Source organism: Schistocerca cancellata, chromosome 5 (assembly GCF_023864275.1).
Source record: "Schistocerca cancellata isolate TAMUIC-IGC-003103 chromosome 5, iqSchCanc2.1, whole genome shotgun sequence".
In the NCBI taxonomy this organism is placed as follows: domain Eukaryota; kingdom Metazoa; phylum Arthropoda; class Insecta; order Orthoptera; family Acrididae; genus Schistocerca; species Schistocerca cancellata.
The window spans coordinates 2,816,921-2,844,020 of NC_064630.1; the positions used below are offsets into that span (position 1 = coordinate 2,816,921).

General features: G+C 39.9%; 1 protein-coding gene across 1 annotated transcript in view; it reads left to right on the forward strand.

Annotated features, from left to right (window-relative positions):
• LOC126187706 (nuclear pore complex protein Nup205) overlaps positions 1 to 27,100 on the forward strand; it is a 277,609-nt gene that overhangs the window by 44,160 nt on the left and 206,349 nt on the right. Inside the window, exons 6-7 of the mRNA XM_049928949.1 lie at positions 2,840 to 2,976; positions 20,020 to 20,199. Coding sequence (XP_049784906.1) covers positions 2,840 to 2,976; positions 20,020 to 20,199 — 317 coding nt within the window. The remainder of the gene's footprint in view (positions 1 to 2,839; positions 2,977 to 20,019; positions 20,200 to 27,100) is intronic.

The window sequence follows — 27,100 nt, forward strand, 5'->3', positions numbered from 1 at the left end:
TAATTACGGTGGCTAAAATATGTCATTAGTTTCAGATTTTATTTCCACCTTTCTGGCAGTCAAGCATTAATCACCTTGCAGAACAATGAAGCTATCTTTGTCGGTTTGCTAAAGAGATTTGGCTTTTATTAATCTTTTCTGCTGAGGCAGTAAGTTTATTTGAAACGAACTGCTTAATTTCACACTGTTGGCTGGTTTCAACTGTTCGCTGATTTCAAGTGCCCGTATGACATTATGCCATAAATAGAGAACCAAACATGAGATAATACAATACTGGTACTCCAATAAAATTTACATGCGAATCTGGACATACGAATGTGCACTTCAAGCCGAATTATGCATTTTAGTATGGTTCACGAAATTCCGATGCTCTTGAAGGTATCCTTTGATGTCTTGTTTCTTTTATGACCTAATGTAAGATCTTTTAATGTTTTACACGTACGAACATATGGCTTTCCTGCATCATCGCGTGGGCACAACTGTTATCTAGGGCTCTCTTGCAACTGCTGAAACAAACCTATTTCTAACAGGTAGCGGTAAAATATTGCGATCGGTGGTTTGAAAAGCTTTACATACATTAAAAGCAAAATTCCTTTTACGCAAGATGAACTATGTGCGAGAATGTACGACGAATTTCGTAAATAAGGAAGCATTTGACTCTCATTTAAAAATCAACTCTTTGAGGATGGCCATTTAGAAGTATTTCGAGCGCAGATCATCACACATTTACGTCATTATTAAAAATTTTACTGACACATTTGTGTGGTGTATCTTAAAGTGTATCACGTGGAGAAAAGATCAACATTATATGTGGAAGCTTAGATTCTCTTTCAGCTTATTAATCTTGGAGACCAATATTATATGTGAACCATAACTTTCTTATTTGTGTTTTTGCGCTACTTAAGAGTGATCTTGCTATGGCCGACTACATCACGTATCCTATGCTGCTATCAGCTGGCGAGATCACGTGACAAGAGTGATGAGTGGCTTACAAAAGCGCATCGCAATCTTGATTTCAATGCTTTGGAAAGTAACACGCGGTATTTGGTGGAATTTGAATTCGTACCTTCATAATACGAAAATATGCAGCGTACATATTGCTGCACGTCAAAGGTGTTTCGTTTTCTAAAGTGGCAGGAAATTCTACGTCGGTATATAAAACCATAAACATTCAAAGGATTGATAAGTTTTACAGTGCCAAGGAATAGTATACTGTCACTTAACATGGAAAAAGTGTATTTTCACCCGGGAGAAAGTGTATTTTTAACCGGGGAAAAATCCGGGAATTTTTTTTTTCCTTGTCCACATAGACACCCTGCCCTACTCTCCAGATGGCAGCACCTTTCCCGAAAATTTTGGATTCCACCTCGAATGCCTTGATCATCTAATGTCAATGTTTCATTCCTTCAGCATTTGGGCCTCACAACCATGATAATTGTTTGATACCTGTCTGCTACCTACAACACATTACATTCAATTAATTTTTTATTAACGACCTAATAATGAGACCAGTATGTGCTGTCTCAATCCTATAGTCTCAAATAACTTTCACAGTTGGCACTTTTTCGACTGCAGGTGTGTGTTTTACATAATATTTCTTCTTCACCTTCACTGCAGGTATTGATGGGCACACCTCCATTCTGGCAAGGTCATTGACCACATTGTCCATCCATCTCCCTCTTGGTCATCCAGTCCTTCTGGTGGAATACCATCTCCCTTTTGTTCTGCTATACTCTTCATATGTCCTAACCACTGTAATGTAAAAGTTCCTGTAATACATGGTTATATTATACTCCAGTCTTCTGTCTGTCACAAGCTCTTAAGATTATTTTCAGGATTTTTCTTCAGAGGCTCTTAGGTTGATAACGTTCCGGATTTTGTCAGTTATTTAGCTAGTTACTTAGTCACATGTTCCGTTTGTGTGCAACTGAATAAAGCGAATTTTATCATTCTATTAATATTTTACCCTTATTTTTTGAAACACATAATCAGTGATGGATTTGCAACTGCTGCTCTACATGGGTGCTTGGTTTGCTGGTTTGAAAGCTGTTATTCTGCTTCCAGTCTCTTAAAATTAAACTAGCACAGCATTGAGAATCTGACATTAAAATATGTTTTCATGTTCCCAGTTCCGTGCTAATGTCATTTCGAAAGATTGAAAGCAGAACAGCAGCTTTAAAACCAACAAAGCAAGCACATATGTTGAGCAGCATCCACAAACCTTGCCACTGGCGATGCCTTTCAAAAACGTGTGGCATGATGAAATTGGCTTTATTCAGTTACTCATAGACATAACTTCAACATATCACACACAACTTAGAAAATAGGACAACAGAAGTTAAAACTCTTAGGTTTTTTCCATCTGCTTCTTTCATTGTCCACACTTGTGACACACAAGGGAATAGTATACTGTACTGCATCAAAAGGATAATTCACATGAGAAAACTGTAAAATAATGGGACAGCATTGCCGACAGTAATGAAAAGGCATTTTTATTTGTTTGTTGGTGGTACTAAGATGTTTATACTTTGAATTAAGTGCTGGGCACATTTTTGTCTCATAATTTTATAACTTTTAACTATGTTGTTGTTCTCATAAGTATAAAGTTCTTAAGTGTGTGTAAGTTTGCAAAATAGATCCTGTTTCCCTTTTGCTATTTGCTAACTCATCAAAATTGCGATGTTTCATAACTGTTGTTGTTTTAAAGTGAATTCATATTATACACTTGTCTCTTTAACACACACACAGCTCTGTAGTAGCCTAATTGACAAATGTATTCTTACTCAGTTATCAAGTCCAAAACTGTCATTAATCTTGGAAAATATTTATTCATTTGCAGTTTAATGGGTGTGCTTAAAAATTTGAAGATTGAAGATGATCCGGCAGGAGGAATTGACAGTGTTACCTTAGCTTTAGAAATGGCCTTACTATATGCTGTGGATCTTAGCATTATTCAGAAACGTGAAGATGGTGAGGGTATGTTATCTAACCTGTGTGGTGCAGTGTATGTTCTGTAACAATGCTTTACTATTTTGCCCATAAATGTAACCAGAAAGTGGGAACCTTGACCACTTCGGCTATCCGTGCATGCTAACTTCCATATGGACTATGATACAAGGATATAGACAGTGAGACATGGAAGTCTGGATCGATCTGGGAGTGTGTATGGATAGACGAAGTGGTTAATGTGACCACTGGCAATAAGCAGGAAATATGGGCTCAAGTCCCAGTCTGGCACAAATTTTCGTATGTCACTGTAGGGCAGTACATCTATACCTAATACAGCTGACATCAAGGAATTCGCAATCATCGAATTAATTTTGAAAATATTTCTTTCAGCTGTGGCTTGTTAAGTGTCCGTTCTTTCAGATATGAATGTAAGTGATCAGAAAGAGTGAGATAATTAATGAGATTGAGAGTGTATTTTTGAAGTGGAATGTGGAAGCCTAAAATGGGAAGTTTGTATTAGAGTTTTGTGAAGAAACTCCTAACATATTTAAAGGTCTGTATCCATAGTTAGTGTGCAAAGTACTACAAGTAATGTCTATCTTAAAAAACAGCACATTAAAATGAAAATGAAGCAATATGCAAATAATGGGGCATACATTTCTTAGCTGTATGAAACTTTCAGTGTTGGAACTACAATTTTGTGACAGAAGTGAATTGTGCCTGGCATGAGTGGGTTCGATAATGAGTGATGTGGTGTGTTGATGAGAATGTCATGGACTCAGGAGGGTGACAGTTCACACTCCCATCCAGATTTAGGTTTTCTTTTGTTGTCTAAATCACTTCAGTCAAATACTTCCATGGTTCCATGGAAAGGTAGTGTTGAGTACCTACCCTGTCATTGCCCTATTCTGAGCTAACTCCGCCACCAGTCAGAATCACAATTTTATTCTCTCATTATGTACGTACATAAATAATTGATTTAAATTACAGGAGACTCATCAGTATAAATACTGTACCTGATACTCATACAGTGAGTCAAAAGAGACTAAAATTAATCTTAATTTACAAAAATCATTACAGCTGTATTTCTTTAATCTACAAAGAAATAATCCTCATTTAAAAATTTCGTGAGTAAATAACATTTCTGTGCTAAGATGATGTGTAATTTTGTCTTCAATATACCTAGTCCCAAAAACTGAAAGTTTTTCACTTTTATTTTACTACAAAGTATTAATAGCCGTGTGTTGAGGGGTCTGGGAGTGGAGGTATGATCTATAAGATAGTAACATGAAATTATCTTTGGTTTATGCGTCGTATATATGTTGAAAACTGTTCCATATAAATAATTCTGGATTGGTATGGAGAAAGATAAACAGTTCATAAACGTAAATACATGGATTAATTAAAATTTTTAGGTCCCTGAATAAAGGTCTCTATAAATCTCAAGGCTTAATATTACACGCACGTTTCCAGTAGTAGTTCTGTGGAGTGATAATATCGTATTTACACTGCTAGCATTCCCCCAAAAAACTTTCCATATCTTACAATAGATTTAAACTAGCTGTGGTAAACAACTTTCCAAGTGTCCGTGTCGTGTAAAGGACAATCTTGTCATTGCAAATGCAAGACTGTGTGGCTTGTTTGCCTAATAGCTTACATGAGAACATCAGAACAATTTTTTCCTTTAAATATCCCAGGAATTTGGCAGAACCTGCTTCCATATGTTCCTAATTTTTATTGGCTCAGATGATTTTGATTGTTTTGTGACAGCTCCCAAACCCAAGGTCCTCGGCGGTACTTTCGGGGCAGTCACCACAAATTGTATAAAGTGTGGGTAGTGACCAGGATGCAATTATGTCTGTTGGCCAAAAAAATAATTAATGACAAGAATTGCGCCAGCTAGAATGAAGAGATAACTTATCTTTATTTCTGACGAAATGTGCACCAGCAATACAAGTACAAGTAATATCCAAGAGTAATCCATGTACTGAGCCTAGTCGAATACAATAGCAAATATCACACTGCAATGGCTCCGCTATAAACTCCATGAAAGGCTAGCAATAGACAATCGACTGTCCGACTTGGGGCCAGCGCTGCTCCTTATATGCAAAAGACAGAGGGCGCTGCGGACCCGAGCTCAGCCATGGCGCAACCTCTGCCATCGGCGGTAACGATCTGAGATGCCGATGGCTGCAACAGGAACTGTTGCCAGCGATGTCATGGTCAGGGTGCGCATGCGCGAGTTGGTTGGTTGGTTGGTTGGTTGGTTGGTTGGGTCCGTGGATACAACAGATTGTCTGCTTTTTAACTGTGCTAAATGGTTTTTTGGTTTTTTAATGTTTAATTGTAATCCATTTACTTCAAACCAATGTTCTCAACTATTTAGGATAGCAGTGATCCTTGGGGAATTTGTTCTGTTGTCTCATTTTCAATGAGTATCAGACGAGTTGTCTGCAAATAAAAGTGAGTGGGATGTTAAAATGGAAAATCCAGGCTGGACTGTAACAATATTAGAGAAGGAAGGCAACAATGCGCGCACGCCCCCCACCTCCCCACACGTGTGTGTGTGTGTGTGTGTGTGTGTGTGTGTGTGTGTGTGTGTAGTTGACGAAGGCCTTAACAGCTAACAGCTATAATTGTGAGTGTCTTTTTGTTGTGCCTATCTGCGACTCAGCATCTCTGCTATATGGTGATTGGGATGTTATATTTAGAAGAAAATCATTTTCGTAAAATTCAGTTACATTTAGAAATAAATGTGGACAAGAACTTAAGCTGGAATACACATATTGACTCCCTGTCAAATAAAGTAAACAGTTTTGCATTTGCAATGTAAATACTAGCAAATTCCACTGACGTGAGTACACAAAAAATTGCTTATAATAGTTATTTTGAATCTGTCATTAGATATTGGATAATTTTCTGGGGAAGTTCTAGTAGCGTATCTCGAACCCTGAAACTGCAAAAGAAAATTGTCCAGTACATGTGTAATGCACAGAAAATAGTCTTGTCACCCATTTAGAAAACTGCAAATCCTAACTGTTGCATATACATTCATGAAATTATAAACTTCCTACACAGCTACAAAAATTATTTGACGAGAATAATTTTAACCATACATATAACATAAGAAATAAAAATAATTTTGTGCTACCCATACACCAGTTGAAATTATATGCACGGACTCTATATTGGGATGACAATATACAAGAAGTTAATAGGGAAAAACATATTTAATATGAAGCCAGAAATTGTAAAATCGAGGCTACAGTACATTCTGTGAGGGAAATGCTGCTATTCAATAGCAGAATTCATAGAGGATGAAATGATCATTTGAGTAAGGGGTAATTAAGTGTTAGACTTTATTGTATGTATATATAACAAAATTGTATTATGATGATGTTCTCTGCCAACATCCTCTGTTCTTTGTTTATGGTGAAATTTTACCAAAATTTTATGTTATGTCAAACTCAATGAAATATTCTGTAATTTTTTAAGGATTTACAATGAATTTGTCACCTATCTTGATTTTGGAGATCTGTGGACTGCTGGCTATGACAACAAATTTGGATTTTATGACTGACCATGCTGCCTTTGATTTATTTGTATGGTTCAAAATGAATTTTTGTGTGCTATTTCTTTTATTGTCTTTATCACCCTTGTAAACACAGTTTTAAATTTTTTGTATAGTTTATAAAATCTGATTTTTTAAAAATTCCTTTTCGCTTCATTGTGTAACTGTCTTTTCTGGCACTTGACGATTTTATACCTGCATTTATGCTTTTCAATTTGCTTGTTATTTTTGGTGGTGGACTGTAGGGGGAAATATTTCATTAAAAACACGGAAAAAAAACTTTCAAGAGGTCTATTATGGCCAACATAATTGTTATACAGAATCTGTTTGACACCCTTATGTTGAATGTGCACAGTTCTGAGCCTTTAGCGAAATATGAACAACTAGACAAAAATTGCTTCTTGAAGTGCCTTCCAGAACTAATCAATTAACATCTTAGAAATTAAATACTTCTTCATAAAATTTACTGTGGCAAGGGGAGCTGTTCTAGAACACTGTGGTAAACAAGAGTCTTACAGTAGTTCAGTAACTGGAAAACACATGATCAAGATTGCGGCGATTGAGATTTTAGCATGGCCACTGATGTAGTAGTCTGATAGTCTAGTCGCAGAGTTTTTGGTCTTGCCGTGGTTCGAGTGGAGTCACAGGTGTTTGAATTGTGCAGCTGGCAGACATTTGACTGCTGGTGCCCCACAGCAAAATCTCATAATTTTTAGAGCTTGAAGTACAATGAGCCACTGGCCAGTTTACAACTTCAAGTCTAAAATAAAGCAAGTTTACATTTTCCATACTGAATCACTGTTTCATGCACATTTTCTAATGGCAGATTCATTTATTTTTGTAGCTCCAAAAGCAGTGCAGAATGATCAGAAATACCTATATCAATGTGGTATATCTTTGTATCATCAAATGAATAATTTGTCACAATAATCTGTATGGGTCTGCAGCTCGTGGTCTCGCGGTAGCGTTCTCACTTCCCGAGCGTGGGGTCCCGGATTCAATTCCCGGCGGGGTCAGGGATTTTTCCCGCCTTGAGATGACTATGTGTTGTTGTTGTCATCATCATCATCATCATCATCATCATCATCATCATCATTCATCCCCATTACGGTTGGAGGAAGGCAATGGCAAACCACCTCCGCTAGGACCTTGCCTAGTAAGGCGGCGTGGGTCTCCCGTGTCGCTCCCCTACGCTCTGTAATGAAGTATGGGACTCATCATCATCAATCTGTATGGATGGCTGTATGTTTACTCTCTCTTGTGCACTCTGTGAAGTTAAGCTTGACTCAGATTAGTACATTCTGTTGGTTCACTGGATTTGTTTGTTATGTTTATGTTAAAATTATCAGTTAAGATAACACTGTTTTGAACTGTTGTATCCTCAGGATTAATATCTGCAAAAAGTGCTTTCCAAATATTCATTTCGAGCTTCTGTTCCTGGACATAGTTCACAGCGATGGAGCATGCAATCCTTTGTTTCCAAGTTACAGACAATTTTGATAAGAAAAATTTTGTAATCTTCTTTTATTGGGCTATGTGCCAACATTAGTTTCACATTTTGATGTATTGTGCAGACACAAACTGAATGTGTGAGCCAGCTGTGCCTACAGTCACACACCACTTTGGTCTTAATTCACAAAATTTGTAAAATCCAATTTCCGGTCCATTTTTACTGCGGAACACAACAAACATTTCTTTTAAGTTGCTCAGTAATAAGTATTTCTGTTTTTTAACCTTTTCTCCATCTATCCAAACAGTAATACAGTCCTTTTTTCCTGGACATATCCGACTAAACTCAACCATAAAAATGTTCTATGACTCTTGCCTTCACATCCTCAGAAAGCTTTTTCCGACATTTACCTTTGGGCTGTGCCAATATTCCCTGTTCAGCTTTTAACTTTGTAGCCTTCCTTGCCATTCTTCCTGAAACACAAAATTCTTCCATAGTCTTTTTGATAGATCAGCTTTGGGAAACTAAGGTTAAAATTTTAATATTCTCGTTATTATTTGATATGTGTAATTTTTCTTTCAATTCTTGGATCAGCTCAATGTAATCTGAACAAGTCAAGCATTGCTTGCTTGTGGATGGTTGCTCCAATTCACTGGGATCAAGTCCTCCCACTTCTGCAATTTTCTTAATAATTGCACCTTCAACTAGATGTATTTTGCACTTTGCATATCCTTTTGTATCCCTTGCACCAATTCATTGAAATTTTAATGGTGATATTCCAATAGATGTTAAGCTTGTATTCAAATTGTGACCAGCATTAATCTCATCATCTTCATCTGACTGATATGTAATGTCCATTTGTGAATATTTCAGTGTATCAAATTCTTTTCTACAGGAAGGGCACATTTTTTGGCCTGGTTTAATATCAGACATGGTTATCATTTTTAGTAGGTCAGCTGTTTCTATGTTGTTTTAGCGCAAGCTTTTTCGTGCAGTGTGATTTTTCTTGCCAAATGTGTTGCAGCATGATGTTTGCAAAAATTCAAATCTTTTTTAGGAGTTAAACTTCATGATGGAAGCATAGTTGAGTATTTTCAGTAGAATGTAAACCACTCTGTCTAGTAAGTAATTTGTGTTCTTCTAAAGAGTAGCAAAGCTAATGCAGTGAGCGCTCAGCTACGATCTACTCTCTTCTGCAAGAAGGAAGTCAGTACCAAGACTAAGTTATCTGTGCATCGTACATTCTTTCGACCAACTTTGTTGTATGGGAGCGAAAGCTGGGTGGATTCAGGTTACCTTAGCAACAAGGTTGAGGTTACGGATATGACAGTAGCTAGGATGATTGCAGGTACTAGTAGATGGGAACAATGGCAGGAGGGTGTCCACAAAGAGGAAATAAAAGAAAAACTGGGAATGAACTCTATAGATGTAGCAGTCAGGGCGAACAGGCTTAGATGGTGGGGTCATGTTACACGCATGGGAGAAGCAAGGTTACCGTATTTACTCGAATCTAAGCCGCACTCGAATCTAAGCCGCACCTGAAAAATGAGATTCGAAATAAAGGGAAAAAAAATTCCCAAATCTAAGCCGCACCTGAAATTTGAGACTCGAAATTCAAGGGGAGAGAAAAGTTTTAGGCCGCACCTCCAAATCGAAACAAAGTTGGTCCATTGTAATATGAGACACAATTTAGGTCGAATGAATGACGAGACAGCTACAGTAATTTGGTTCAAGTCGAAAGCTTAGCAGTTAAGCTTTACCAGGTAGCCATTGCTATGCGTCAGGCGCTCCGTCCGTATTTATACGGATACCCTTCCTTTTTCACGTGCTTCGTGTGGTTTGAATCGATTGCTTATTTTGCTTTGATCTGATAAGTGTCGTTTTCTATGTTATAGGTGTTTACGTCAGTCACTCGAAGCTGAAAATGCATTACTATACTGTGTCATGCATCGTTTGTCGCATTCTGATAGTGCGTGTTTATGGCTTGTCGCTGCTCGCGGCATGGCTTGCTTTTGTGCGCGCTACCGCCGCCTACAATTTAAAAAGGAGAGGAATCGTCTCATTAGCGAAACAATGGCAAGAGACTGCTATTTGTTGTTACTTAGACTGCTGCTTTCTTTGATAATGATCAACAAGAACCAAATAATAGACTGCGTATGATAGAACATGTTCTGAACGAGAGTTTGGCGAAAATTTTTCTCCGTTTGAAAATCATTGCGGCCGCTTCTTTAGTACATCAAATTCTGCACAGAAATTAGTCATCTTAGATTTAAAAATCTAGTCAGTTGCCGTGCTTCATTTCTGACTGTATCACTATTAGGCCTAAGAGTAATACGAATATAAACATGACACGATACGTATATTCTTCCGCGTTTGCTGTTGTCTCACTCTAGTTTCGTAGTTTATTTGGCAGACAGGATATAAATGAGATAGAAGCAAACACGAAAGAATACATGGCAAAATGTTTATATTCGTATTATTCTTATGGTGAAGAGAATACTGCACGTGATTCACATTTCATCAGGTTCCTATTAGCAACCATCTCTTCTCACAGGTAGGAAAAAATTCAGAACGTAGAGTTGGCCATATTGACAAAAATCCCAGTATTACCAGTCGGATTTTCGTAGTACATTGAAATTCGAAGATGAACAATACGGAATTTGTATTTACTTCGTTGGATTATGTATGGAAAAGCAGTGGTCGAAACTCGGGCGGAGAAAAAAGCTCGTCTTCCAATTTTTTTTTTAATTTTATTTACTGACGCAGAGGTTTTGGCGCCAGTATTTATCTTTGTGCCTACTACAAAGGATGCCTGTGTAGCGCTACATATATTCGACGGCAGAAGTTAGTTGTGGCGGCACCTATCAACATTTTTCAGAACTTCCGCTTGCTTTGCACTCGATTCTAAGCCGCAGGCGGTTTTTTGGATTACAAAAACCGGAAAAAAAGTGCGGCTTAGATTCGAGTAAATACGGTACCCAAGAGACTCATGGGTTCAGCAGTAGAGGGTAGGATGAGTCGGGGCAGACCAAGGAGAAGGTAGCTGGATTCGGGTAAGAATGATTTTGAAGTAATAGGTTTAACATCAGAAGAGGCACCAATGTTAGCACTGAATAGGGCGTCATGGAGGAGTTTTATAAGGGGGCTATGCTCCAGACTGAACGCTGAAAGGCATAATCAGTCTTAGATGATGATGATGATGATGATGATGACTAAAGAAAGTTGCTTTACAGCTTTAAGTCTTTTTAAGGCACTGTATGTCGTTAAATGACATGGGGAATCAGTATTTCCAAAACTGTATACAATAACTTGAGTTGCTTCTTCCATTTTAGCAACAACTTGATATACTTCAGACACTAAAATCAAACTGTTGAGTCCTAAATAAAGAAAAGAAATAAAATTAATAAGCATTCAGCTACCCAAAAATTATGTAGCAGTCTCTACTACAGTTAAATAGTTAAATTTAGCAATGAACCTGTCACAAACAGGTTTGAAATCACCGAATAAACAGCAAAATGAATATTTAAACAATGAAGACACAATCAACAAAATTCCAAATTTTAGGCGACATTTTTGCACTTCACCCAGAGAGGCACCAAAATGAAAATAAGATTTTCTAATAGAATGAAATGTGCTCTGTTGAATGGTGTTAATGAATGTAATGTGGTAGGTGTCCATTTTGAGCTACATGACTTTGAACATGGGTATATTTTGATATATTCATGTTTTTTAGCAAATTTACAGGATGGTAGCACAGTAATTAAACACACAAGCCAGACCAAAATTTGTGATACACTAAACACCCAGGCAGACAGTAATTTGGCAAAAGACCAGGTCCATAGCGCACTTTCTCCACTACTTATGCCTCGTTAAACTATGGGGCAAATTTCTCGCGACATGATTTGTTGCCCACTTTGAACTGAGATTAAGCCAAATGCATTGCTTTCTGAACTCTACTTGCAACATTTGTATGTAGAGCACACATAGTTGTACCACTATACCCAGAATCAAGTCTAGCTCTTTTACATTAGGAACAGTGGAATGCCAAACTTGACAATTTCTTCACGACTTTTTGGTCTTTGTGAAAGTGGTCTTCACGAAATTGGCTCTAGCACCTCAACCAAGTTACAGGTGAGCCTGAAACTTTGCTTAAATTCATGTAGGGCCCTCAGGTACATCATGTACAAATTTCATCAAAATTGAAGATGGTCGAGCTGGGAGGTCTAGGACACTTCACGTGCAGTAACCCGTATGTTAAGTTCAGTTTTCCCTGATTTCTCTTAATTCTGCCATTTGTGCAGTGTAAATACCATAATCATTCTTTGCAGTGTAAATGATGATAAAATGTAAGTTTTAATGTAGGTAATAATGTCAGCTGGTTGAGTTTCAATCGATGGGAAATGCTAAGAGTGAAAACTATACAGTTACTGGAGGGAACTGCTCAATTAACATTGCTAAGACTAGTCTCTCCCCCCAGGGGCCTACCGCTCATTGGTGAGTACATGCTTGGCGACCACGGGGCCCCAGTTCTCGCAGCACCGCTTCTCTTTCTGTGCTGCTTGTCTCCTCTTCTGTCCTTTTCCTCTTTCTTGGGGAGATGTCTCATGCTGCCATGGGCTCTTGAAACTCATCTGCATTGCTTTGCTTGTAGGAATATTCTCTCTTGTACTGCTCTCTTCCTGCACTGCTCTCTCCCTGCACCGCTCTTGCTCCCCTGCACTGCTCTTGGATGGTTTGATGGAGGACGAAATAACTAATTATGTATCGGATCAGGGCGTTTCTGATGTGCATAGAGTTACGAAGAAGGAAGCTGTTGATTTGGTGCCCACTCGCATGCTGTTCCTGACTTTCAATCAGTTTACGCTTCCTACCAAGATAAAGGCAGGCTATGAAGTCATCTCTGTGCGCCCTTACAGTCCCAATCTATTGAGGTGTTATAAATGCCACCAGTTCAGTCATACCAGCACATCATGTAAAAACGCAGCCAAATGTGTCACTTGTAGCAGGGATGTACACGAGGGCACCTGTCCACCCCCCCCCACCCCCCCACCCCACCTCCCGGCTGCGTAATGGAGAACATGTTGCTTCTTTTTGTTCTTGTCCCGTCTATCAGGATGAGCGGGCTGTTCAGGAGATGAGGGTGAAAAAAAGGTACCTTTTCCTGTTGCCCGGAAACTGTTGGTGAGCCGTAAACTGAATGTCCCTTCGTCTGGAAGCTACAGCACCGTGTTAGCCTCTCCCTGTCCCACAAGAAACATGGTTAAGCAAAATTGTGACTTACAGTTCATTTTGATGGTGGCAAAGTCACCTTGCCTTAAAGCTGACACTCCGTCTCCCGCTTCCCGGGCTGTAGATTCTGCTATCTGCTCTTAGCCCTCACTGGCGAAGACGGTTGCAACCCAGCCAGCAAACCGTCAGTTCAAAAAGGATTATTCCCAGGAAGATTTCTTGCATACCTCAAGTTCGCAGCCATTTGGCACTTCTGCAAATCACTAAAAGTCGAAACAATCATCCGAAGGCAAACAGTCTTCCCCCTCTCCGACTCGTCGGTCCTTTTCAACTGACTGACACCGGGGAAGCTCCATTGATCCCGCTGAGTTGATGAATGAAAATCCTCCACCTGTGGATTCCAGTGGCCGTCCTCTCTCGACAGCTCACCCTAAGCGGCTGTCGAGGTGAGTGTTTCTTCTTCATTCTCTGGTGTTCCTAAATTTTATGGCCCTTTCACGATGGAATATCCGTGGCATTCGGTCTAACAGGGCGGACCTCCAGCTGCTCCTGTGGTCACAGTGTCCACTTGTACTCTGTCTCCAAGAAACCAAGCTACGTCCTCGATACCATTTTGCTCTTTCCCGTTTTACTTCGCTACGGATGGACCTTCCCCTTACGGCGGGGATTTCTGCTCACGGTGGGGTCATGCTGCTTCTCCGAGATGAAGTTTGTTCTCGTTCTATCCCCTTGCACACCCACCTGCAAGCAGTTGCTGCCCGTGTTTTCCTTCCTGAATTTACCTTTTCCCTCTGCACCATTTATATCCCTTTGTCTTGTGCTGTCACTAGGGCGGACCTAATGCAGCTTGTTGCTCAGATTCCTCCACCCTTTTTGCTCCTCGGTGATACCAATGCCCATCATCCTCTTTGGGGCTCACCTGTCGCCTGCCCAAGAGGTTCTCTTTTGGCGGCTCTTCTTAATCATCTTAATCTTGTGTGCCTTAACACCGGCAAAGCCACGTTTCTCTCTGATCCCATGCACACTTATTCCCACTTAGACCTCTCGATCTGCTCTGCCCAGCTCGCTTTACGTCTCAAGTGGTGTGCTCTTTCTGATACTCGAGTGACCATTTCCCTTGTGTGACTCGCCTGTACAGTCATAATCCGCCACAGCAGCCCGTTCATTGGAAATTCTCTCTTTCACACTGGAGGCTCTATTCCTCCTTGGCAGTCTTTGACGTATGGCCGTTTTCCAGCTGTGATGATCAGGTCGAGCACCTTGTGGACATTAGTCTCTCAGCTGCTGAATCCTCTATCCCTCATACTACTACTTCTCTGGGGTGAAAAGGTTGGAGTGCTTTTTGAGGTGGCATTGTGCACACTGCTGTAATTCTGGGAGGACAAGAGTTTCAGTGTGAGAGATAGGATGCGAGAATCAGGGACTGAAGTGCAGGAGGAATTTAGGATTGGAGAAGAGAGATTGCAAGGTGGTTTATGCCTGATTTACATGGTTTTGATGAACTGTGTTTGTGAGGGCTGTGGACAGCTGGAATTTGAACAGACAAGAGATCGTTTTGGAAGGAGGGGTTGCAACCAGAGATGGATAATTTGATGGTAATGTCATTTGAGGGGACTTTTTGTTGCCTACTATGGATCCTTGATCCTTCCATCCAAGCCATTGCAGAACCCAGTCTCACATACTGTTCCTGCATAATTGCCTTGCTCAGGGACACACATGACCTTAAAAAAAAAATGGCCTGAACCATCTGCGGTTGCAACCCCTCCTTCCAAAGTGACATCATATCTGTTCAAATTCTGCTAGTCTACAGCCCTCACCAACCTAGTTCTCCAAAACCATGTAAATCAGGCCCCAGCCCCCTTGTATCTCTTCTTCATTCCTAAAATTCTCCTTCTCTTCAATTCCAAATTCCTGCATCCAATCCTTCGCATTGAAACTCTTCTTCCCCCCCCCCCCCCCCCCCCCCCACCCCCCCGTGCCCCCCTGCCCTAGAAACTAGAGTAGCATGCACATTGCCACCTCAATAACCTCTCGAACCTAGTCACTCCCTACTTCCATCTTGCATTACCGCTATCCTCTCCCTCTCCAAGAGCCTCCAAAAATCCCCCACATCCTCTCATAGCCGAAAAGCCCTGTCTTGCAGACCTACTGCATATACCTTACCCTCAGAAACTCACTCCCACCACCATATGGAATCCAGAACCTAAACAGACCAGAACGTAGTCATAAATCTGTCTTCCGAAAGTCTCTCTCCCACAGAAGCATCAGCTATTTCCAAAGACCTTGTAGTCTGCTCACTCCAAAATGGAACCCTACTGGACTTGTTAAAGACCTTTTCTACTGGAAACACTTTTTCGCCACAAACCCTACCACACACAACCCAAAATCAATATTGAACCTTGCCTAAGTCCACGACTCCATTCAGTCTTGATCTACACACCACTGCTCCCAAAATCAGCCCCTGATAATATTCCAAAATTTCTTAACCTCAAACTTTGTCTAACCATTATCCCCCAAATCTCTCAATGTGAGGACTAACCCTACACCCCCAGAAAGAACCACAGTCCACCACCTAAAACCTAATCAGGACCTCATAATCCTATGTTCCAACAAATGCTACACTGCTGTGGTATTGATCTGCAGGTATTTCCTGGCGGAGGAGACTACACTAGCTGTCAGGTCCTTGCACCTACAAATCCTGCCACAACCCAAACAGCATCTCCTGTCATTCCTCAAATCCTAATATCAAAGAACCTCTCTCCTACGTCTGTCTGTCTCCACAGTTGCACCATTCCCCGCACTACTTCTTCGTGCTTCATGAAGTCCATAAACCCAGCAATCCAGGATGTCCCATTGTATCTGGTCACTGTGCCCCCACAGAGAGAATCTCTGCTCTCGTGGACCTGACCTCCTATATAAAAGACACGAAACATTTCCTCTGCCAACTCTTCACAGTTTCTGTTTGTTTACCACATGGTCAGTATTGACGCAACCTTCCTCTAGACTAACATCCTCAATGCCCATAGTTTTGCCACTATTGAATATGACTCCAAACCTACAACATACTTCCTGGTCACCATTACTAACGATATTCTCACCCAGAATTACTTCTCTTTTGAAGGTGTCACCTACAAATAGATCTCTGGTACAGGAATGGGCACCTGCATGGCATCAACCTACACCACCCTATTCATGGGCCATGTAGAGGAATCCTTCCTAACCACCCAGAACCCCCAGCACCTCACCAGGTTTTAATTCATTGATGACACCTTTGTGATATGGATTGAAGGTTGGGACACATTCCTCCTGAAATTCAACAACTTTCTCTCTCATTTGCTTCATCTGGTCCTCCTCAACCCAACAAGCCACTTTCCCTAATGGTTGGTATCCACCTCAAGGATAGCTGCCTCAGTATCTCCGTACACATCAAACACACCAATCACCAGCAATATCTTCATTTTGACAGCTGCCATCCATTCCATATCAAAAAGTCCCTTCCATACAGCCTTAGCCACCCACGGTCATCACACTTATCTAGTTCATTCAATATCAAACATTTTTTAAATGCCTGTTGCACAGTCTGATTTGGAACATACTACCATGGATCATCAATCCATTGGCACATTTGTGACAAACTTGCTCATTTTATACGTCCTGTTGGTGTCAGTTGCCTGTCATTTTTTGAAAGCCAATCTGCATACATGCATTTAAGCATGGTTTATTCAAACAGACGTCAAATAGTTCGAGAATTGATGTCATCCTATGTGAAATTACTGCCAATTTTGCTTTACTGTAAGTGTTGTAAGGCCTATGTGCGCATGTAACACCAGCAGACAGTACAAACCAATCATTGCACCAGGATGACAATCCTGTACAAGCCTAATACGTTTCAGCACAATGTCCTCTGAAAACCAGCCATTTTCATTTGCTAGTACAATTTCAGTTTTGGGAAACACTCCTGATTTCAGTAAAGTCTTCCGCCTGAAAAGTATGAATGGGGGTAAATTACGTTCATGTGCTGTGTGAGCTAGCATAATGGGACATACATTGTGTTTTTCATCTGCTGGTGTAAGAATACTTATTTCTTTTCTTTGGCGTTAACTGTATAATTTGGCAGCATGTCAGAACATATGGGTCAGCATTCCGCAATGGGCAGTGGTTTTCAATTCTCCACCTGATTATGAAGTGCTGAAATTCCACAAGTTTTTCTCCATAATTTTTTGGCAGCTTCTGCGCAATTGAAATTCACCTCCGAAGTGAAGGACCCCAGCATTTCATAAAATGATCAATCGAGCTGTAGCTAGAGCCCTACGGTCTTGCTGCAGTGGTAACGCTGCTTCCCGTCAGATCACCGAAGTGAAGCGCTCTCAGACTGGGCTAGCACTTGGGTGAGTGACCATCCGAGTGCTGTTGGCAAGTGGGGTGCACTCAGTCCTTGTGAGGCAAATTGAGGAACTATGTGGTTGAGAAGTAGTGGGTCTCGTAAACTGACATATGGCTGGGAGAGCGGTGTGCTGACACATGCCCCTCCAGATGCGCATCCAGTGATGCCTGTGTGCTGAGGATGACATGGCGGCCGGTCGGTACCGTTGGACCTTCATGGCCCATTCAGGCGGAGTTGTTTTTAGTTGCACTTGAGCAGTTTCATGTGCTTTTAATTTTTAATTTCAGCGTTCACAGGCAGGAATTGCGGACGCTGTTCCTTAACAAACTCGTTCAAAATTACTTCAAGAGCATGATATCGGCCACCTTGTGGCCCACTAATGACTTGATTGCTACAGGAAAATTGAAATACTTTGTCTCTTTGCAGTCGGCCATCATCTGACGTTGCTGTTATCAGAGGATGTCAAATTAAATGCCTTTCAGCTGTCAGTTTTCAGCCTTATTTTATTGGGGAACCATTTTCAGTGTTTTAGTACGCCATCTTTAGGCCCCTGACCGACATGTAGGAATAATCTATCTCACTTGTGGTCAAAACAGGGGCCAGCAATACTATTATTAGTAGATGCTTGTTTCAGTGACCATTTCAACCATCACCTGCCTACTGTTCAGGTGATGGCTGAAGTGATCACTGTAGCAAATATCTACTAATACCAGTATTGCTGGTCCCTGTTTTGATCACAAGCGAGGCCGATTACTCCTACACGTCAGTCAGGGGCCTGAAGATGGCGTAGTAAAATGCTGAAACTGGTTACCTAATAAAATAGGGCTGAAAGGTGTTTAATTTGACATCCTCTATTGAACATCAGAGTCCCGCAACCATCGCTAAGAAGATGGACACAGAGAGACTTGCTCTTATAAATCCTGTATTGCAGACGTGCAAGCACAATTAGAACTTTTTCCACAAAAGAAATAACTTCCCTATCTAGGTCCTATAACGAAAGTGCTTCATTATGGTTCACTAATGCAAGCTTTCACAAAATTTTTACGAAACAATGTGTGAAATCGGAATGAACCAGAGCTTACCAACTCCTACAAGAATCCTAAAGCCTTATGCATTGTTGGTATTTATGTACAGAATTTTATTTTTGTTGCTGCAAATATTTGAAAGGTTGCTACATTTGAAGAAGAGCAATACTGAAATTCTGTTTACTTCTTTGGATGAAGTATTAAAATCCAACAGTCGAAATTCTAAAAAAAGTAGACTCGTCTTCTCCCCTCCCTGTGCCCCCCTCTCCCTCCCGCCTCCTTAAAAGGTTTGTCGCCAATATATATCTTTCCGCCGGCAAAGCTTGCATGTGTAGCACTGCAAAAGATAGTTGTGGCAGCTCCTAGCACCAGTTTTCGGAACTTCTAATAGTTGTGTGCTCAATTCTCAACAGCAGGCAGTGTTTTGAATCCTGAAAACTGGAAAAATGTGCGACTTAGATTTGTGTATGTACAGTAATTTGAATCTTTACATTTTATGGACAACATCCCAAAAATTTGATTTTTACAGGTGATCATTAAAACAAGAATAGAACTGTTATCTCAGTGGTGATGTGATTTAGTTAAACTGTGTGTTACATCCTCTCATCTGGAAATGGTATTCCAGGAGCTCAGTGGGAGAGCTCGTTTAGAGTTTGGAAACTGGGGCAAATTGAAACTTTGAGCCAGTCTGCGAGTTGTGCTCGAATACCACTATTAGTAGGGTGCTGCTGGCAAAAGAGAAGGATCCAAGAGCGTATCACGGTGTAATGTATAATTCTAACTTGTTGCTGATGATTTTATTTATTTCTGTTAACGAGACATTTGGCAATGGTAGATAGAGTATAGATAATGATATTAGTAAAGAAAGTTATGCTGAGCAACAGACGGGGATGTAAAAAATGGCCTGATTTTCTAAAATGTGTGTGGTCACTTTGTTTCTGGTATGTAGTGAGGAAACCAATGAAAATATAAATTAACTGCTATTAAAAGCATTCACTCTCACTGTTACTAGTGTACTAATAAAAATCTTGATTATTTATGTTTTACGATTTTTGTTTTCCTGCATCTTTTACCCCACATTACCCCAAATAATCAGTATACTGTACTAGTAAGAAAGCTAATTAAAGTTTCATGGTGGTTTATTCTCCACATGCATAGCACCACACGTGTTGTATGACTGCAAGCCACATTGTCATAAAAATATTGGTCAGCCATTCTGTCTTTTTGTAATTTTACAGTTTTCTCAAGTGAATTTTGTTTCTCATACAGTACTTGGTTCTCACATTTCTGTAAGGAATTTATTACTTAGGTGTAAACTCATAGTCTTGTGTTCCTTATTGTTACACAATTAGTTATCTTCTTGGGACAATTAACGTGTGGCAGGACTAAATGCTTTCATATCGTTCAACAGATATAGTGAAGAATTTACCACTCTTGGCAGAAGCAGATTTTCTACGTGAGCTGGTACGGGAACTCACGCCTTCTGGTGGTCAGGTTTGGCAGTGCACAGGACTGCAGGCTTTGACCCAGTTTGCTGTTTCTCTGAGTCTTGCGACTCTGCGTAGAGCTCCTCAAAATCTACAGCCGTTTGGTAAGTAATTGTCTACTGTGTTAAAAAAGGAAAAAAAAGTCATTCTTGTCAAAAAACTTATTGGGAGATTCAATACTTGAAACAGTAATGTTTTCCTGAAGAGTAACCTTTTTATTAGGTATATTCTAGACTGTCAACAGGTCTGTTACTGATCCTTTTTAGACCAATGTAGTGTCATAAACATAAGGCAAGAAGTGGCATATGACAGTTCTGTCAATCTTAACACAGTAGTGAACTTTGTGAAAAAAGAGGTGGTGTTTTTGAGCTGTCAGTTTGTAGCAGATGGCACTCGGAGCCACTGTAATTGATGCAGTGTGCTGTGCATGAAGTAACTGTTTCTATTGGGAAGGCAGCAGTTCTGCTGTGTGTATGCAGCAGAAGTTTTCTTTTCTGTGCCCTAGCAGTTTTTGAAAGTTTTAATGTGGGTGCTTGTGGTACTTAGTAATATTTTCACAGTAGGTTTGGTGGCCTGTTAATTCTGAAATATGGAGTTTTTCTCTGAATTTGTGAAACATTTGTGGTGTGTCGCATACAGTCAGGACTCGGAAAAGTTTCCTACTCGTTTGTGGATTCAGACTAGTTTTTACCGCCGGCTTTGAATTGGAAACCACTGAATGGCTGTACTTCTATTTTCCATTGTACCGAGACTGATCAGAACGTCGATCCATATTTACAACCAGGGGCGGCTTCTGAGGTAGTGCAGCTGTGCCGTGGTATCACTCGAATGAAAAAGAAAGAAAGAGAAATCTATGTGAATTTCGCATAAAACATTGTTCCGTAGTACGTATTTTCTGATTTGAAGAGGTGCGTTTTGCTGCGCGCTATCTCGCGGTAGTTTTCTGAAGTTCGGAGCCAACTGCAGAGATTGGCACCTTCACCCATCGTAAGCACTGTGTGAAAGGCTCGGCTGTCGGTGTCTACACGCTGCTTATGGTGGGGATGGAGCCACAGCTGGTCTGACTCGGAGCTTAACGTTCCTTCCGCCAGAGAGCAGTAAAGTGCAAAACGTATAGAAGCACGGTCTGCCATCTAGCGATCGTGTTAGAATACGTCGGGGCGCAAATTTCTTGTAATCCAGTTTTGAACAATTTTTCTGCAAGTTAATGCTAATGCATTCCTAAACAAAAATTAATGCTTAATTAAATCAAATACAGAAATAATACACTTAAATATCATCATAAATAGCTATATATAATTTGATTATAATTATGCCCTTAGGTTTTGAAACTAATAGGCATTATTTCAGAATTGGTATAATTCACAGCAGCAGGGCTATTGCTTAAAAAAAAAAAAAAAAAAAAAAAAAAAAAAAAAAAAAAAAAAAAAAAAAAAAACACTAACATATTCGCCATGCGTTGGGCAACTGTTTTTAAAAAAAAAAAAACAGTGTAGTATTTCTGTTCATACTCGCTATGTTCTGTACGAACACGTTGTAGCATTGTGACGTCAGGCAATTGACCGTATATAGCTGTGTGCACAGTGTTATCTGTAAGAAAAATTCAGTCGCCTGTGAAAATAGCAGACACGACCAGAATAAATGAGTGATTAAAACGCCATTTAGCGACAGGACTCACAGTGAAAAAAAAAATCAGATAAAAAACACTAGGTAGGCCACTTCCGAATCTGAATCTGCAGCAGCAAACAAAAAATAGATACCGTAAGTTCAGCCCAGAAATTCACCAAAAGAACAAATGGATGTTTGCCATTTGGGGGAGATGTTCTTTGGTGTAAGACTGGAATAACTGGTACTGGGATTGTATGGTCTAAAGTGAAAGTACGTGAAATGTCAAAGCGACACATGAATAATGTGCTTAGTCTTTCATTTCTAGCAAAACTAACATTCAGCAGAAATTAGATTTGCAGTATAGACAAACAATTGACAGCCACAACAAACGTATAGAAAAGAATATATATTTTACAAATGTCCACAAATGTCTGCTTGTGTCTGTGTATATGCGGATGGATATGCGAAAGCTTGAATTTTGTGTGTCTGTGTGTGTGTTTGTTTGTGTGTCTATCGACATGCCAGCGCTTTTGTTTGGTAAGTCTCATCATCTTTCTTTTTGGATATATTTTTCCCACATGGAATGTTTCCCTATATAGAGGGAAACATTCCACGTGGGAAAAATATATTTAAAAAGAAAGATGATGAGACTTACCAAACAAAAGCGCTGGCAGGTCGATAGACACACAAACAAACACAAACATACACACAAAATCTAGCTTTCGCAACCAACGGTTGCCTCGTCAGGAAAGAGGGAAGGAGAAGGAAAGACAAAAGGATATGGGTTTTAAGGGAGAGGGTAAGGAGTCATTCCAATCCCGGGAGCGGAAAGACTTACCTTAGGGGGAAAAAAGGACAGGTATACACTCGCACACACACACATATCCATCCACACATACAAGACACAAGCAGACATTTGTAAAGGCAAAGAGTTTGAGCAGAGATGTCAGTCGGGACGGAAGTACAGAGGCAAAGATGATGTTGAAAGACAGGTGAGGTATGAGCGGCGGCAGATTGAAATTAGGAATTAGCGGAGATTGAGGCCTGGCGGATAGCGAGAAGAGAGGATATGCTGAAGGGCAAGTTCCCATCTCCGGAGTTCTGACAGGTTGGTGTTAGTGGGAAGTATCCAGATAACCCGGACGGTGTAACACTGTGCCAAGATGTGCTGGCCGTGCACCAAGGCATGTTTAGCCACAGGGTGATCCTCATTACCAACAAACACTGTCTGCCTGTGTCCATTCATGCGAATGGACAGTTTGTTGCTGGTCATTCATATATATATATATATATATATATATATATATATACATACCTAAAAACAAAGATGATGTGACTTACCAAATGAAAGTGCTGGCAGGTCGACAGACACACAAATGAACACAAACATAGACACAAAATTCAAGCTTTCGCAACAAACTGTTGCCTCATCAGGAAAGAGGGAAGGAGAGGGAAAGACGAAAGGATGTGGGTTTTAAGGGAGAGGGTAAGGAGTCATTCCAGTCCCAGGAGTGGAAAGACTTAACTTAGGGGGAAAAAAGGATGGGTATACACTCGCACACGCACACATATCCATCCACACATACACAGACACAAGCAGACATATTTAAAGACCATATATATCTTTAAATATGCCTGCTTGTGTCTGTATATGTGTGGAAGGATGTGTGTGTGTGTGTGTGTGTGTGTGTGTGTGTGTGTGTGTGTGTGTTTGTGTGTGTGCGCGCGCGCGAGTGTATACCCGTCCCTTTTTCCCCCTAAGGTAAGTCTTTCCGCTCCCGGGACTGGAATGACTCCTTACCCTCTCCCTTAAAACCCACATCCTTTCGTCTTTCCCTCTCCTTCCCTCTTTCCTGATGAGGCAACAGGTTGTTGCGAAAGCTTGAATTTTGTGTGTATGTTTGTGTTCGTTTGTGTCTGTCGACCTGCCAGCACTTTCATTTGGTAAGTCACATCATCTTTGTTATTAAACTGAATTGTAAACTGTATTTGGTTCTGTGGTGCTTTGGAACTGGCTGTCAGAGGCCATGATGAATCTGATGCCTCTAAAAATAAGGGGTTTTTTGTGAGCTAATTCAGTTCAGTGCAGAACTGAATGAAGATCTTAAAGTTCATCTCAATCAAGCATCAGTGTTCAAAGGCATTTCTAAGACTTTTCAGAATGAACTACTGCAGTGCATGTTGGAAGTGTACCATTATGAAGTTCGTAAAGAAATTAAACGTAACGATTGTGTTGCAATAATCGCGGATGAAACCACAGATGTGTTTTGGGGATTTCAGTTGGTTATTGTTTTGTGTTATGTTGTTGGTGGAAAACCTGTTGAAAGATTTTGGAACTTTGTTGACCCAGAAAGTCAGAATGCTCATACTATAGCTGTATTCTGAAAGAAATTGAACCATTAATTGGCGATGACCGATCAAAACTAAAAGCTCAGAGTTACGATGGTGCCAGTGTTTTGAATGGCAAGCTGAATGGGGCCCAGAAATTAAAGTCAAATACCCAAATGCAACTACATCCACTATTATGCGCACGAGTTCAACCTTATTATGTCTACGAAAACATCTGTTAATCGCAAAGCCCGTGTCTTCTTTGCACATCTTTCAGGTATTTCTTCTTTCTTTTCTAACTCTCCACAGAGATCAAAAGTATTGCATAGAATTATTAAAAAATGCTTGCCCTGTGTGCATGCGTGCGCATGTGCGTGTGTCAGGAGATGGAATTGTTATTCACGAGTAGTAAAGATGTTTTCAAAAACAGGGAAAATCTTATTACTGTTATGGAAGTCATTGAAACAAGTGAGAGCATAAAACTATCTTCTACAGTTGAAAAAGCTGGTTCAAACCACGCCTCCCTCTCACAGGACTGGCAGCCTAAGTCACTGATTCCATCTGGTTTTATGAGAGTTGTATTCGAACCCTGTGACGGAGCATGATTGCTGCCTGCGCTCATTTCAAAATAAGGAAAGGAAACAACCAGCAAGCACAACTCAAGGCAAAGTGGAGCACATAAATCATTTGGTAATGGCTAGAGCACAATTCTTAGCTGAGGTTGGCAACGTCGTTAACGTGGTAGTTCAGGCCAGATCTCCACTGGTATCTTAAGCAACCATACATCAAAATACCCCCACTTTAGACTTCCACATAAAAATGACCTCACATACCCTGCGAGCAATGAAGAATTGTGCTGTTGATATGTGTGCGGTGCTTGTATTTCTGTGTGCAAGATAGCTAACACCCCTGCCCCCCTTCCCCCCTCCCTCTCTCCCTCTCCCTCTCTCTCTCTCTCTCTCTCTCTCTCTCTCTCTCTCTCTCTCTCTCTCTCTCATACAAACGCATACTGTCATGTTCTCCAGGAATGTATCAGAGTCTTACTGTGCATAAGATGGGCACTGTTGTAGTAAGTGTTCATTTTTGTTTCCCTATATGTTTTGTTTGAAATAATATCTTGTGAAATATGTGAATTATCGACAAAATTCCGTAATAGAATCGACCGCCAATGGAATGTCTCAGCGGCTGCCACCATTTACAACATTAATGTAACTTTAACTGTAGACTGAATTGTTTGTAACCAGAAAAGCTGGGTAGTCTGTCATCACACCACAACATCATAAACAAACATGGAGTAAACAATTTCACTTTGTAAATTATAACCACACTGTGTCAGGTAAAGTTATTTTCCATCATTCTTATCTTGCTTGCAATTTGTTTAAAAATTTTCTTAAAGTAACAGAATAGCATACTGGATAATGCAAATGGTGTGTAATCACTCTATAGATGTGAGCTGAGCCATCAACTGTTAAAAACCATTCACACAGTTTAATTTAGCCCTGGTTGTCAGAGAGGAATGGACTCATAACTTTGCTTTTCAGACCAGTGATAGGTCCATTGAATCACTTGATGCTTGTAACTGTAGTATGTGACAATTTGATAACTGCTTCTTCTGTCATTTCATAGCTTCAATCTTGTATGAAAGCTATTTGCCACTTTTATTTTATACTTCATGGAAACGATTATTGATCTGAACTTGGGGTTTGTTTTCCAGTAATTCTGGGATTATTACCACTTGCTTTTTCATTAGTTGCACCAATAGCTATGTACCTGTTATACTGTCGTAAATATACAGTGTTATTCCATTGAAATATTGCACAATTAAATAAGAGTTTTAATTTAAGGCACCATTGATATTGTTTCACATAACTTAATTTAGTAACTTAATGTTATCATTCCTATGCTTATGGTTTCAGTATTGTGTTTCGAGCAAAAAGACAAAGTATGAAACTGACATGTACTGGGAAAAATACAGTGAAATAAGTTGAAGGGAAATGGTGTATTGTGCTATATTAAAATCATGCTGTTAGCTATTTCAGCCCAGAACCATTATCACACACATGAAATAAACAGATATGGAAGAACGTCACATGTCTGCACAGATCGTCACCTATAAATAAAGCATTCCATAACTCACATAAACATAACCAGATTTAACAGTGCAATAACATTACTTACATTTGCTATGTCCTGTAGTACGTATCGTGCTCCTCACATTCTTTTATGTCACATACATAAAACCATAAGTGGTATCCCATCTTAACATACTCTTAAGTGCTGCAGCATTACAACTAAAACAGCTGTTACGTTATTGTCAAAGATGCACTTACTTCCAAACATTGTAATCCTTTTGATAGTTATGTGCAATTTCATTTACTTCTGGCATGCCAGACTTAAGTGAAGTATTGTCAACCCAGTAATTGGTGACCAAAGGTCACATCCTATATTCTCTGCAGGATATTAAAATCATATATAAAAGTGTAAATATCATGAAATACTGACAGAGAAAGTAGATGTTAACTACTGGTGTGCCAGACTTAATGAAAGTATTGTAACATAGGTCATCAGTGACTTACTGTTACATGCAGATATGCGGAGATCAGATTATTAACATATTGTACAGATGAGTGATTCATAAAAACACATATTTCAAAAATATTTTAAGTTTTTATTATTCTGATAGATCAGTGGGACCAAATGATAATTTATGACAAATAAATCTGTGACTGTATGTCTGCCTTTTGTTACACCAAGATTTGTAAGAAGTGGTAATAGGAACCTATAAAGTTATAAGTCTAAGAGCGCACTTAAAATTCATTGCAACAATATTGCACACAGAAAAATGAGAAAACATTCTTCTGAAAACCACATAAATGTATTTTACGTTAAGCAAAGCACACAGCACAAATCAAATTAGGCAAAGAAAAAAAGTGTTGAACCAAGTAGCAATGTTTGGCAAATACAGGTACGAGGATAATCCCAAAAGTAAGGTCTCCTTTTTTTTTAATATAAGTACATGGACCTGTTTATTTCTACAGTGGTTTACATCAGTTTACAGCTTGAACATTT